The 14,360-nt window shown below is 41.1% G+C and overlaps 1 protein-coding gene across 2 annotated transcripts in view; it reads right to left on the bottom strand.

Annotated features, from left to right (window-relative positions):
* XPOT (exportin for tRNA) overlaps positions 1–14,360 on the bottom strand; it is a 645,960-nt gene that overhangs the window by 173,956 nt on the left and 457,644 nt on the right. For both annotated transcript variants that reach the window (XM_030215950.1, XM_030215951.1), the window contains 2 exons: positions 4,096–4,334; positions 1,538–1,823 (listed from right to left, as the gene is read on the bottom strand). In XM_030215950.1, coding sequence (XP_030071810.1) covers positions 1,538–1,823; positions 4,096–4,334 — 525 coding nt within the window. The remainder of the gene's footprint in view (positions 1–1,537; positions 1,824–4,095; positions 4,335–14,360) is intronic.

Consider the following 14,360-nt stretch of genomic DNA (forward strand, 5'->3'; position numbering starts at 1 on the left):
TGCCATAATGTAATAAAACTCAAAAAATAGGGAGAAAATATGATTAGTCATGGCTGCATTCTTCTGCCCAATCTCCCTCCACAAAATAAGAAAGGAACACATACAGTAATAGTGTTTTCCCTTTTAACAAAAAAACTATTCCTTCCCTCTCCTAGCTCCCAGAGCTTCCTTATCATTCATCATACTATTCAACAAGCAAAAGGTAGTGTATAAGGTGCACTCATATTTTCTCCAACCTTTCAATCTATCAGTGATTGAGTTGGGTTGTAATGTATTGTTTCATTTTTCCTCCTACTCAACTAATGTTCTACACGTTAAACTTCTGACATCTTTCCCCAGTGCACACATTTACATTACCAACGCTGCAAAATCAAATTTCACAACTTTCTACTAATTCTGCCAAGTTCTCAGTCATTACTGCCTATAAGTAATATGGATTTTACAAAACCTCAAAATAAGAACAAATGTTTTATAAAATCAGTAAAGAATATGAAGTACACTTATACGGTCTGCGCCCTGAACAGCACAGGTACAAATCAAAGTAGGGTATACACAAAAAGTAGCACATATGAGTTGTCTTGTTGGGCAGACTGGATGGACCGTGCAGGTCTTTTTCTGCCATCATCTACTATGTTACACTGTATGAAGAAATTCTAAAAGCATTTTCTACTTGTAAAACATTTTGTTGGAGCAATACCATGGATTGACTTCTGACCAGGAGAAGCAAAGCTAGAGGACAACAGTTGACAGTGAAACAGGGCTCTTAAGCTGCGTGGATGTATATATACATACATACATACAAGTATGTGTGTACTAACAAGGATATGCATATTTTTATGCACATTGTACACTGGCACTGCCAGGGGGATCTAGTTTGGGCACAGCAGGGTCAGAGTTGTGATGTACTTTATAACATGCATATGAACATGAACAGAGTATACATACACGTTTACACCTGCCTCAGAGCTGGTATAATTTTGTACAAGAGCATTTGTGGGGATTACTGTAGGGGCCTATTTTATAAAACGCACATAGCCACCATTATAAAATAGGTGCATTTTAAAGAACCTTAATAGGCTCCTGCTATAAAATTACCTTCTATAAGCTCAAATAATGGAATCAAGTTTTTTTTTTAATAGTGCCTTGAAATTTAGATTTTAGTAGTAATTGAAAGACACAGTAAATAAGAGGTGAGAACAGGAAAAATGTGGAAAAGTGGAATAAATATAACATTCCCATTACAGTCATCACTAATGAATTCAATAAACACTTTCCTTGAGAGACAACAAGCAAATATTCAAAACTAGCTGTTTCTATAAAACAGGTATTTCAGTAAGATCACAAGCAATACTACAAAGATGCCCCCTATAACAAACATAGTTTAGATCTTAAAAGTACAAAAAATCATCATAGGGGCCGATTTTCTTCAAGTCTACCTCATTTTACTACTCGTCTGTATGATATCAAGGATGGAAAATCTGATTTTCACTGGACAGCAAAATTTAATTCTCATTTTAAGTAATCCTAGTTCACATACCTTGAATTTGGCAGTAATCTGGTTTATTAAGGGAATGAATTCTTGAAGATCTTTTGCCTCACAATCTTTAAGCATGTGCTCAGAGGCTGTGGGAATAAATGGAAGAACTTCTTCCTCAAGGCAAATAATCATGCGGTGAAGGAAGGTGCGAACACCACTTCTTAGTACTTCCTTTTGCACAGGGCAGCTGAGAGCTGGCAGAAATGTTTGTAAGCAGTCCCGATAAACTTCAGAGCAGCCACATTGTTTCACGGTCTGCTTGTTACTAAAAGCTTTGCTGGTACGGCTGTACAATTCAATGAACATATGAGACATTTAAAGGTTAAACATGGAACAGACAGTACAATATTCACTGTTTCTACTAGACCTGCTTACGATTTTGGCTATAAGATTTAGTATTAAGTTAAATTTTTCCATATGCCATTTTGGAACTTTTTACTACTGTCATATAGTCACCGAAATGTAATAGAAAGCAATTACTACAAGTCACAATAAACACTACAAATTGTGAATACTTCCATGGTTCTATGGCAGCTGTCACATGATTACATTGTGCAGTTGGCTGTCACTAATGTCTACATTTGAATTTCATCTGTACCACCCTACACTCCTCCCCAGAAACTCCATTCACTGGGTAAATCTCTCATATCTGCACCCTTCTCCTCCACCACTAACTCCAGATTCCGTTCCTTTTATCTTGCTGCACCATATGCCTGGAATAGACTTCCTGAGCCGGTACGTCAAACTCCATCACTGGCCGTTTTCAAATCCAGGCTAAAAACCCACCTTTTTGATGCTGCTTTTAACCCCTAACCCATACTCACTTGTTCAGTACTCATGTTCAGTATCATTCTCACCTTAGTAATTTCCTTATCTCTTATTTGTCCTCTGTCCTAATTAGATTGTAAGCTCTGTTGAGCAGGGACTACGTCTAGTAGCGCTATAGAAATGATAAGTAGTAGTAGTAATAGTAAAGGTCATTCATTAACCCAGCTACTAGACAACAAAATGCTGTTCTCTCTGATTCAGCAGCTGTTACAAAAGTTGGCAATGAGCACACAATTACAGTACTTATTAGTAATGTAATGACTTTCAGCAACTAATGGACAGTCATTTGTTAAAGTTTGAGTACTGTGGGATGCTTATTTTTTAAAAATTATATTTGAAAATATAGTCATACCAAAAATAGAGGAAAAGTCATACATGAGATGCAAAAACAAAACCAATAAATTATTATTGAAGAAAAATCATCCATGAAACCAGTCCACATCTTGAAAAAAGATTGACAAAAATCACAGGAAATTAAAGGACTCTTTTACTAATCTATGCTAGCAAATGGGCTTAGCGTGCCCTAATGCAGGATTTTCCAATATGCTAAACCCATTTCTTGTGTGGATGTAAAATGGCCTCTTTTCAATGTGCTCTATTAATGGCCGTATCATAATGTTATCACTCTCCAATAGTGCAATGTTTAAATAATGCTACGTCCTTATTTATATGAAGACTTTTACAGCTAAACTGATTTTGTTTGTACTAGGGTCAATGTGCATTTGACAAACAACACTGGCCTTTAGAGGTGATCTACACTGCCCCATGGAGTCAACCAGACAATGGAACACAATGTCAACACACATCCACTCAAACATCTATCTGGTGGTCTTGAGGCTTTAAACACTGCACAGGCCATTCAAAAGAATTACCGCAGGAGAACTCACCACCTCCTACTGAGGCGGCAGTAAGGGTTCCCACGTTAACCCTGAAGTAACCAGTTAGTGTGCACTAATGTGTATGAGCTAACTAGTTACCACTTCTATGCCCACTCTCTGCCCATTCCTTGTGCATGCCACACCCCTCCCTCCACCCCAAATTTTAAAAATAAATGCCACGCACTTAGAAAAACTAACGCAGGATGCTGACCTGGACTGGGGTGGACACTTAAACGTTATCTCTGGACATGACTGTCACTTAGCTGAACTGTAAATATCAAATCTGTTGAATGAGAGTTCAACTATTTGTTTGTTTTCATTCTAGTTGGAGCAGTAAAGAGATCTTTTAAGTTCAACTGCTGTGACTAACTGGTTTACTTTTTAAGAGCTGGATCTTGAGAAAAAAAGGGGTGGGGTGGGGGAGATACACTCCAGCCCACTGGAGACTTTTCCGGCCCCGGCCTGTACCCTAAAAAAGACTTGCCCAGACCCTGCTACTGACAGCTTAGTCGGGAGCCTGAATCAACATTCTTCCGGAGCCAGGATTACACATAGGATGTTAAAGACAGTTTACAAAGCATATTTTGAATACAACAGGCACAGAGAGACAAAATCTGTAACATACAATTTGTGCTATCTAGTCAAAAAATAAACTAACACAAACATTTAAAACATTTTTGTTATATTTTCCCTAATAACGTTTTCATGGTATGGCAAGAATAAAGTATATAAAGCATTCTTTGTTAATCAATTTTATCTGAAACAGGTCCTTGATGAATAGGACTCCGTCATGGGTAATATCTACTTCTATCCCATACATTTTAAAGGGCATTTTAAATGGGTTTCTCTTACCTTGCAAAGCCAACAATGTGGTTCAGGCAGTCTGCCAGGGTTACCTGCCTGTCTTCATCCTGTTCCATCATCAGTTTTTCTAAGAGTAGTTTAAACTTCTCCATTAATGGAGTCAACAGGTTTCTCATCAAAATCTGTTTCCTTTCAGCTTGGTATTCACTATTGACAATAAGCACTCCAGCTGTCTCATAAATAAAAAACTGATCATCACTGCTTAGTAGAGTCTGGAAGCCATTTTCCTGGTGGGAAAGAAGAATGGTTTAAAAATGCATTAAAAGTACTAAACATAAGGAAAAAACAGGTGGTGTCTTGCCGGTTGAGTCAAAAACAAGCCAACCCCTAGTAGTCCCATGTTGCTCCTCTATCCCTAGCCACAACTGCCTGCCACCAAGACTGTACTATTCTGTTCCAATCATCATTATCATCCAATTCATTAACTCATGAAGTTCAATACCAGGGCTAGATGCCACCATTAACAAGTCTGTGTTTGCTATTACACTTCTTATGGTACTGTGGATGCATACACCACATTGCAAAAGAGGTTCCTAACATACTGATTCCCAAGCCTGTCCTGGGAACCCAGCGAGCTGACAACCTTGTTTCAATCTTCCATGTCAATAATATGGTCACAGCTAAACTGATTTTGTTTGGTCTAGGACCAATGTGAATTTGATGAACAGCACTGGCCTTTAGAGGTGATCCACAATGCCCCATGGAGCCAACCAGACAATAAGTACATAAGTAATGCCATACTGGGAAAAGACCAAAGGTCCATCGAGCCCAGCATCCTGTCCCCGACAGCGGCCAATCCAGGTCATTTAGTAGCGGTCTACGGACTTGTCCTTTAGGAAACCGTCTAACCCCTTTTAAACTCCGCCAAGCTAACCGCCTTCACTACGTTCTCCGGCAACAAATTCCAGAGTTTAATTATGCGTTGGGTGAAGAAAGATTTTCTCCTAGTTGTTTAAATTTACTACACTGTAGTTTCATCATATGCCCCCAAGTCCTAGTATTTTTGGAAAGTGTGAACAGACGCTTCACATCCACCTGTTCCACTCCACTCATTATTTTATATACCTCTATCATGTCTCCCCTCAGCCGTCTCTTCTCCAAGCTGAAAAGCCCTAGCCTCCTTAGTCTTTCCTCATAGGGAAGCTGTCCCATCCCTGCTATCATTTTTGTCGCCCTTCGCTACACCTTTTCCAGTTCTACTATATCCTTCCTGAGATGCGGCGACCAGAATTGAACACAATACTCAAGGTGCAGTCGCACCATGGAGCGATACAACGGCATTATAACATCCTCACATCTGTTCTCCATACCTTTCCTAATAATACCCAACATTCTATTTGCTTTCCTAGCCGCAGCAGCACACTGAACAGAAGGTTTCAGTGTATTATCAACGATGACACCCAAATCCCTTTCTTGAACCGTAATGCCTAACGTGGAACCTTGCATGACGTAGCTATAATTCAGGTTCTTTTTTCCCACATGCATCACCTTGCACTTGTTCACATTAAACGTCATCTGCCATTTAGCTGCCCAGTCTCGTAAGGTCCTCTTGTAATTTTTCACAATCCTCTCGCGAGTTAACGACTTTGAATAACTTTGTGTCAACAGCAAATTTAATTATCTCGCTGGTTACTCCCATCTCTAAATCATTTATACATATATTAAAAAGCAGCGGTCCTAGCACTGACCCCTGAGGAACACCACTAACTACCCTTTCTCCATTGTGCATACTGCCCATTTAACCCCACTCTCTGTTTCCTATCCTTCAACCAGTTTTTAATCCACAGTAGGACATTTCCTCCTATCCCATGACCCTCCACTTTCCTTTATAGCCTTACATGAGGTACCTTATCAAATGCCTTTTGAAAACCCAGATACACAATATCAACTGGCTCCCCTTTGTCCACATGTTTGTTTCCTCCTTCAAAGAATTGAACTAAATTGGTCAGGCAAGATTTCCCCACACAAAAGCCGTGCTGACTTGGTCTCAGTAATCCATGTCCTTGGATGTGCGCTGTAATTTTGTTTTTAATAATAGCCTCTACCATTTTCCCCGGCACCGACATCAGACTCACCGGTCTATAATTTCCCGGATCTCCCCTGGAACCTTTTTTAAAAATCGGCGTTACTCATCATTTTTTTTTTAATATTTCTTTTAAAAATTATGGACAAATGTACCTTTTCTTTACCAGTGTAATACTTGGTGTATAATTTGAAATTAATAAAGAATAATAATAAAAAAAAATCGGCGTTACATTGGCCACCCTCCAATCTTCCGGTACCACGCCCGATTTTAAGGATAAATTGCATATCACTAACAGAAGCTCCGCAAGCTCATTTTTCAGTTCTATCAGTACTCTTGGATATATACCATCCGGTCCAGGAGATTTGCTACTCTTCAGTTTGCTGAACTGCCCCATTACGTCCTCCAGGTTTACCGTGAATTCAGTAAGTTTCTCTGACTCGTCCGCTTGAAATACCATTTCCGACACCGGTATCCCACCCAAATCTTCCTCGGTGAAGACCGAAGCAAAGAATTCATTCACTCTCTCCGCTACGTCTTCTTCATCCTTGATCGCCCCTTTTATCCCTCGGTCGTCCAGCGGCCCAACTGATTCTCTTGCTGGCTTCCTGCTTTTAATATACCAAAAAAAATTTTTTACTATGTTTTTTTGCCTCTAATGCTATCTTTTTTCGTAATCCCTCTTGGCCTTCTTTATCTGTGCCCTGCATTTGCTTTGACACTCCTTATGTTGCTTTTTGTTATTTTCAGATGGTTCCTTCTTCCATTTTCTGAAGGCATTTCTTTTAGCCCTAATAGCTTCCTTCACCTCACTTTTCAACCATGCCGGCTGTCTTTTGGACTTCCGTCTTTCTTTTGTAATTTGCGGAATATGTTTGGCCTGGGCCTCTAGGATGATACTTTTTAACAGCATCCATGCCTGTTGTACAGTTTTTACCCTCTCAGTTGCCCCTCTAAGTTTTTTTTTTACCATTCTTCTCATTTTTATCATAGTTTCCTTTTTTAAAGTTAAACATTAACGTATTTGACTTCCTATGTATAGTTACTTCAAGGTTGATATCAAAACTGATCATATTATGATCACTATTATCAAGCGGCCCCAGTACCATAACATCCCTCACTAGATCATGGCCTCCACTAAGGAGCGAGTCTAGAATTTTTCCTTGTCTCGTTGGCTCCTGCACCAGCTACTCCATAAAGCTGTCCTTGATTTCATCAAGGAATTGTACCTCTCTAGCATGTCCCAATGTTACATTTACCCAGTCTATATTTGGGTAACTGAAGTCACCCATTATTATCGCATTGCCCATTTTGTTTGTGTCTCTGATTTCTTTTATCATTTCTGCGTCTACCTGCTCAGCCTGGCGAGGCGGACGGTAGTACACTCCTATCACCGTCCTTTTCCCTTTTATACATGGAATTTCAACCCACAATGATTCAAAGGTGTGATTTGTGTCCTGCTGAATTTGTAATCTATCTTAGTCAAGGCTCTCTTTAATATATAATGCTACCCCTTCACCAGTCCGGTCCACCCTATCACTATGATATACTTTGTACCCCGGTATGACAGTGTCCCACTGGTTATCCTCCTTCCACCAGGTCTCAGTAATGCCTATTATGTCCTATTTTTCATTTAGTGCAATATATTCCAACTCTCCCATCTTATTTCTTAGACTCCTAGCATTTGCATATAGACATTTCAGAGTATGTTTGTTGTTCCTATTTGCATGATGCTTAGTGCTTGACACTATTGATTTCCCATCTTTTGTCTGATCTTTAGTTGTATTTAAGGGCACCTGGCCTACCACGGTCTTTGGTGTAACCTCACTATCCAGAAACCCTATCTTCCCTGTTTGTAAGGTATCCTCCTTGCAAGATACCTTATCCCAAACGTTGCGCTGTTGTGTGACTGTCGGCCCTTCCCCCTTACCTAGTTTAAAAGCTGCTCTCTTTTTTGAATGCCAACGCCAGCAGCCTGGTCCCACCCTGCTTAAGATGGAGCCCATCGTTTCGGAATAGGCTCCCTCTTCCCCAGAATGTTGCCCAGTTCCTAACAAATCTAAAACCCTCCTCCCTCCACCATCGTCTCATCCACGCATTGAGACTCCAGAGCTCTGCCTGCCTCTTGGGGCCTGCGTGTGGAACAGGTATTTCAGAAAATGCCACCCTAGAGGATCTGGATTTGAGCTTCCTTCCTAAAAGCCTAAATTTGGCTTCCAGAACCTCTCTCCCACATTTTCCTACGTCATTGGTACCCACATGTACCAAGACAGCCGGCTCCTCCCCAGCACTATCTAAAATCCTGTCTAGGTGCCGCGTGAGGTCCTCCACCTTCGCACCAGGTAGGCAAGTCACCAGGCAATCCTCCCGTCCACCAGCCACCCAGCTATCTACATTCCTAATGATTGAATCGCCAAGTATGATAGCTGTTCTAACCTTTTCCTCCCGGTCAGCCATTGAAGATATATTCTCGGCGCGAGAGGATAGTACATCTGGTGGGTAGGTCCTGGCTACAGGAGTACTTCCTACTTCACCTTCTGGGAGACCTCCCTCCTCCAAGGTAGCACAGAGGCTACCTGACTGGAGGTGGGATCTCTCTACAACATCCCTGTAGGTCTCCCTCATCTCTACCAAATCTGCTACTCTAGCCTCGAGAGAACGAACACGCTCTCTGAGGTCTAGGAGCTCTTTGCAACGGGCAAACACATACGGCATTTCACCAACTGGGAGATAATCATACATATGGCACTCAACGCAAAAGACTGGGTAGCACCCCTCTCGCTGCTGGACTGCTGACTCCATCTTAGTGTTTTCAAGTTTCTCAATTTTGTAATGGAACACAATGTCAACACACGTCCACTCAGTGGCATACCAAGGGCAGGGCGGTGGGGGCAGCCCGCTCTGGGTACACACTGCAAGTGGGTGCAGGGAGCAGCCACGTGGCTGTCGGCTCTGCCGGCTCCCTGCTCCCTCTGACGTAATTTCCTGTTCCAGGACAGGGAACTGGTGGAGCTGACAGCTGTACAACTGCTCCCTGCACCCCCAGGAGGTGATGCGCCCGGGGGGGGGGGGGGGGGGGGGTGCGCAGCAGTGATCCACCCTGGGTGGCAGCTGACACAGGAACACCACTGCGTTCACTCAAATATCTACCCTGGCGGTCTTAAGGCTTTACTCACTGCATCTGACTGCTGTCAATTAGCTTAGATGTCTCAAGCACATACTAAGAGAAAGCATGGTCTCCAGTTACTTTTTAGGATCTTCCCAAGTATTTGTAACAATTGGCCACTACTGGAATCAGGAATCTAGGACTTGATGGAGCTTTGTTCTGACCCAGTATGGCAGTTTTTATGTACCTGGACCCATTCTGGATACCTATTTTCTAAAAGCACACAGACACCTATATCTCCTTTATTGAAGTACAATGACTATGAGCCAATTACCACTAGGAGAGTACATAAAAACCAGCCAGTAACAACTTTCACTCATATACATTAAATAATGCATAAAGGGATATAAACAACCAGTAAAACTGGAGAGCTATAGCAAGCATTCAGAAAAAAACCCAGGGATGATCAAATAGCATTCCGACAGCCAGCTGAAGAGGCTTTACAATTTGCATGCCAGCTAACCAACCTGGCAAAGTAAGGAGGAATTATTGATTTGACTCTGTGGACACAACACTCTACATTTAGAGCAAGATAAAACCTGCTTGGGAATATGTAAAACAGACTGTTTTGGCAGACATCCTCTGTCATCTTCTTCCACTTACAAAGAAGTTTGTAATTTATCACAAAAAATCTTGTATTACAATTCGAGGGAGATCATATTCATATCAGACAATATGTCTGCCCTAAAAACCTCACTGCAAGAGGTTTGGAAATCCTGTCAACATGAGTTCAGACTCAGTCTCAGGGACTTTTGGTTGCCTTGGAAGTGACTCTTATCCAGTTGATGATGTACTTATTTATGTACTATGGTTTTCCAACAGAAAAGAGGCACTAGAGGTGTAGTGCCAATTAAAATGCAATTTAATTCTCAACAAATGCAGTAGTCAAAACAATATTTCTCTCATTGTCACAATATCCATCAAAGAGGGTTACTTACAGCTTCCAAGTAGGTTTTGTCTGGGGTAGAATGGCCAATAAAAATATACGGTCAAATTTGGTTCAGTACGTCTTCCAGGTTCACTGAGATTTCTTTCAGTTCCTCCACATCATCACCCTTGAAAACCATTTCTGGTACACGTAGATCTCTTACATTTTCTTCCATAAAGACGGAAACAAAGAATTCATTTGTTTTGTCCGCCATGGCTGTGTCCTCTCTGAGTGCCCCTTTTGCTCCTTCGTGATCTAACAGTCTCACGGATTCCTTTGCAGGCTTTCTGCTTCTGATGAACCTGAAAAAGTTGTTACTGTGAGTTTTAGCCTCTGCAGCAAGTTTCTTTTCATATTCGCTTTTAGCTTTCTTTATCAATGCTTTGCATCTGACTTGCCAGTGTGCTTATGTTGGTTCTTATTTTCTTCATTTGGGTCCTTTTCCATTCTTTTGGCTGAAATAGCCTCTTTCACTTCACCTTTTAACCATGCTGGCTGTTGCTTTCTCTTCTTTCCACCTTTGTAAATACGTGGAATGCATCTGGTCTGTGATTCCAAGATGGTATTTTTGAACAATGTTCATGCCTTAGTGCCCTAACCTTTGCAACCTATCCTTGGAGGTGGTCCAAAAACAGGGCTTGTCTTCCCTATTGGTAAGTTTTGATGCGGAGAAGACATTTATGTTTATTGGAACTTTCTTATTAAGGTACTTAGGGCTTATGGGATAGGTTTTTTTCGAGGCCGCGGTGCATGTTCTATACTTGGATCCCAAAGCTATAATGTATGTCAATGGGATAGGTTCAAAGACCTTTCTCATCCAGTAAGGCACACACCAGGGGAGTCCATTGTCTCCATTACTTAGGGCTCATGGGATAGGTTTTATCGAGGCAACGGTGCATGTTCTATACTTGAATCCCAAAGCTATAATATATGTCAATGGGATAGGTTCAAAGCCCTTTCTCATCCGGTGAGGCACACGCCAGGGGTGTCCATTGTCTCCTTTACTTTTTGTTTTAGCCTTGGATTCCTTATCAGAGATATTCAAGCAGGGTACATTCCAAACACTCAGAATTAAAGTTTCAGAATTTGCGGATGACCTATTAGTACATATCACTGATCCCCAACTCTCACTTACAAGAAACTTCATCCTTGCTGAATAAAGAGACATTTCAAGGTTTAAGTTGAATTAGTCAAGTTCCCGGCGTTGGCCTCTTTGGATAAGGTTCGGCAGGGGTGAATGGGCAATTTCCTTTATGATGGTCAAGTCATTTTTTCTGATTTCTGGGGATCCAGTTGATGATGCAGACATCAGAGTTATATCAGCTTAATATTACTCATTTGCTTACCTCCACTTCTGAAACATTATCAAGTTGGCAATGGCTTCCTCTTGCTCTGCGCAGTAAGATCCAAATGTTTAAAATAGTTGAATTTCCAAGATGGTTATATATATTGCAAATGCTGCCCCTTAATTGCTGAAGAAAGATTTGCGTGTTTTTTTTTATAGACAATTATCAAAATGTTGGGGAGGCAAAAAGCCTAAAACTACTCTAAAAAATGTTATTCGGTAATTGGTGGGGAGGGGGAAAGGGATTGCTTGATCTATACAAATATAATCAGACATGTTTATGTTGTCATCTGGGTGACTGGCTTTTGGAGAGAGATTATACTCCAGTATAGGTTGAGACAAATGTTTTACAAGCACTTCTGAAGATCCTTCCATGAATCTAGGACAGAGTTTCCTGTTATGACTCTTGCAAGCACTCTGGCAGGATGTGACCAGATATTGGGGTGTAGATTCCACTACATCAGACCTTTTACCCCTAAAGAGGAATGCAGCATTCCTTCCAGGGGTTGAGAATGGGACATTTAGAAATTGGGAATATAAGGATATCTGACATCTGGAGCATGTACTGAAACCAGATGGTACATTAATGCTGTTACAGAGTTTGGAAGGGGGCATTTTGGTTCAGTTTACTGATATTTTTGCTTATCATCAATTGCAACATTATATCTCTATCCTGGACAAAACCACTTTATCTGCCAAACATAGTTTCAGATTTACTTCATTAAAAAAAATGATTGGCAGGGATAGACTTTCAGTATCAGAACTTCATAAAGCTCTACTAGAGATCTCACCTCCAAAACATTTGTCAGAAGTGACAGCAAAGTGGTGTGCAGATCTAAACAGAGCACCTGCTCCTTTGGATCTTTTAAAATCAATACTAGAATACCAGATTTGACAGTCAATGCCAAATTGCGGGAATGTCAGTTCAGGGTGATTCATTGTGCCTTTATCACTCAAATTATCAAAATGGGTGGAACCGAATCACCTCTTTGCCAGAAGTCCACTCAAGCTCCCAACTCTTTTTTTCATGTTTTTTGGGAATGCCCATGTTTGTTCTGGAGATTGATTGTTTGGTACTTGGAGCACATACTGGGTTCCTCAATACCACTCTCAGCTTTAGGCCACAAGATACCACCGTATCTGCTCTGAGACAGAAACCTTGAAATCCTGACTGCATCCTTCGAACAGAAAGGCTACAACCCCAAAATAATCTCCAAGAATATTGCCTCCTCCCTCAAAACACCCAGGAAAAATCTGCTACAGTACAAAGAAAAAAAAGTCACAGATAGAATCCCCCTTATAGTGACATACAACCCAGAGCTAGAAAAATTAAGAAAAATCATAAAGGATCTGCAGCCTCTACTCCAGGAGGATGAATTACTGAAACAGATATTTCCATCCCCACCAGTGCTGGCCTTCCGACAGCTACCCAACTTAAAACACAAGCTAATTAGAAGTAAGCACCCAACGCAGGCTCAAAAAGAAGAAAATGGCACACATCCTTGCAATATATCCAGCTGCAGACTATGCCAAAACATTTCACAGGACCCCACAGTCATGCACAAAAGGAAAAATATTCAACATAAAGGAATCCTTTACATGCTCATCTTCCAATGTGGTTTACATCATTCAGTGTAAAAAATGTGACGAAAGATGCTATACTGGAGAAACAAGCCAGATGCTAAAGACAAGATTTAATTTACATAGACATCACATGAAAAATGCCAGTGCCAGCAGGTATCTCTGGAAGGTCATACTTTTGGTGGCTGTTACTTCAGCTCACAGGGTCAGTGAGCTTCAGGCCTTAGTAGTGGATGCACCTTATACTAAGTTTCATCACAAAAGAGTAGTCCTCTGCATGCACCCCGAGTTACTTCCAAAAATTGTGTAGGAGTCCCATCTGAACCAGTCAATTGTCTTGCCAACATTCTTTCCCCGACTTCATGCTCATCCTGGTGAAAGCGTACTGCATACCTTGGACTGCAAGTGAACATTGGCCTTTACCTGGAGTGGACTAGGCCCTGCAGAGACCACCCAGCTTTTTGTTTCTTTTGATGCCAACGGGATGAGGATTGTGGGAAACTTGGGGGGGCTCAGGACCCCTAATGTTTGTATATGTAGGGAATTCCTCTGGATAATAAACAAACATGGGTTACCTGTAAGATTTATTTCATCTCCCCTAATTATTCTGTGTGCTGTTTTCAATCCTTGCTAACTAGATCAGGCTGCAAGGTGGCCTTTTTGTGACTCCTACACTCCTCTGGACCCAAAAACATGTTTACACATTTAGTGTGATTTGTTGGGTAAGCAATGGGAGAAGGGGGAGTGGACCTTATACTGAGACAGATGTGTGTGGGTGAGAGATGGTTATACAAGTTTTTTCTGCATTTTTGTTGACCAGATCAAGTATAGGGCAAGATACTGTACAAGACAGCTTAAGAATTTATTGATTGTGAACTTTGACACAAGCTTTTAGAAGACAAGTACATGCATATAGAATGGCCCAATGTAATTGAGATAACTTTAATGGATATTTAATTTATATTAATTCTTGGGTCAAGATTTCCTGTGTTTCATACAGTTTGAAACCATATTGTATCTGGATAGTGAAAAGGGGAAGTTGGGAACAGTTTGCTAGCTTAACCACAAGGTCAGCTGGTATATAGTTTGGATATGTGATATAAAAACTGCTGAAGTAGCATGAGGAGGTGGGGAATTTGTGACAGAAGGTATAGTGGATGAAGATAGAATGGCTCTGTGATTCATAGTCAGGTGGCATGGCGTAACTGCT

This window comes from Microcaecilia unicolor, chromosome 10, assembly GCF_901765095.1.
Source record: "Microcaecilia unicolor chromosome 10, aMicUni1.1, whole genome shotgun sequence".
Lineage (NCBI taxonomy): Eukaryota > Metazoa > Chordata > Amphibia > Gymnophiona > Siphonopidae > Microcaecilia > Microcaecilia unicolor.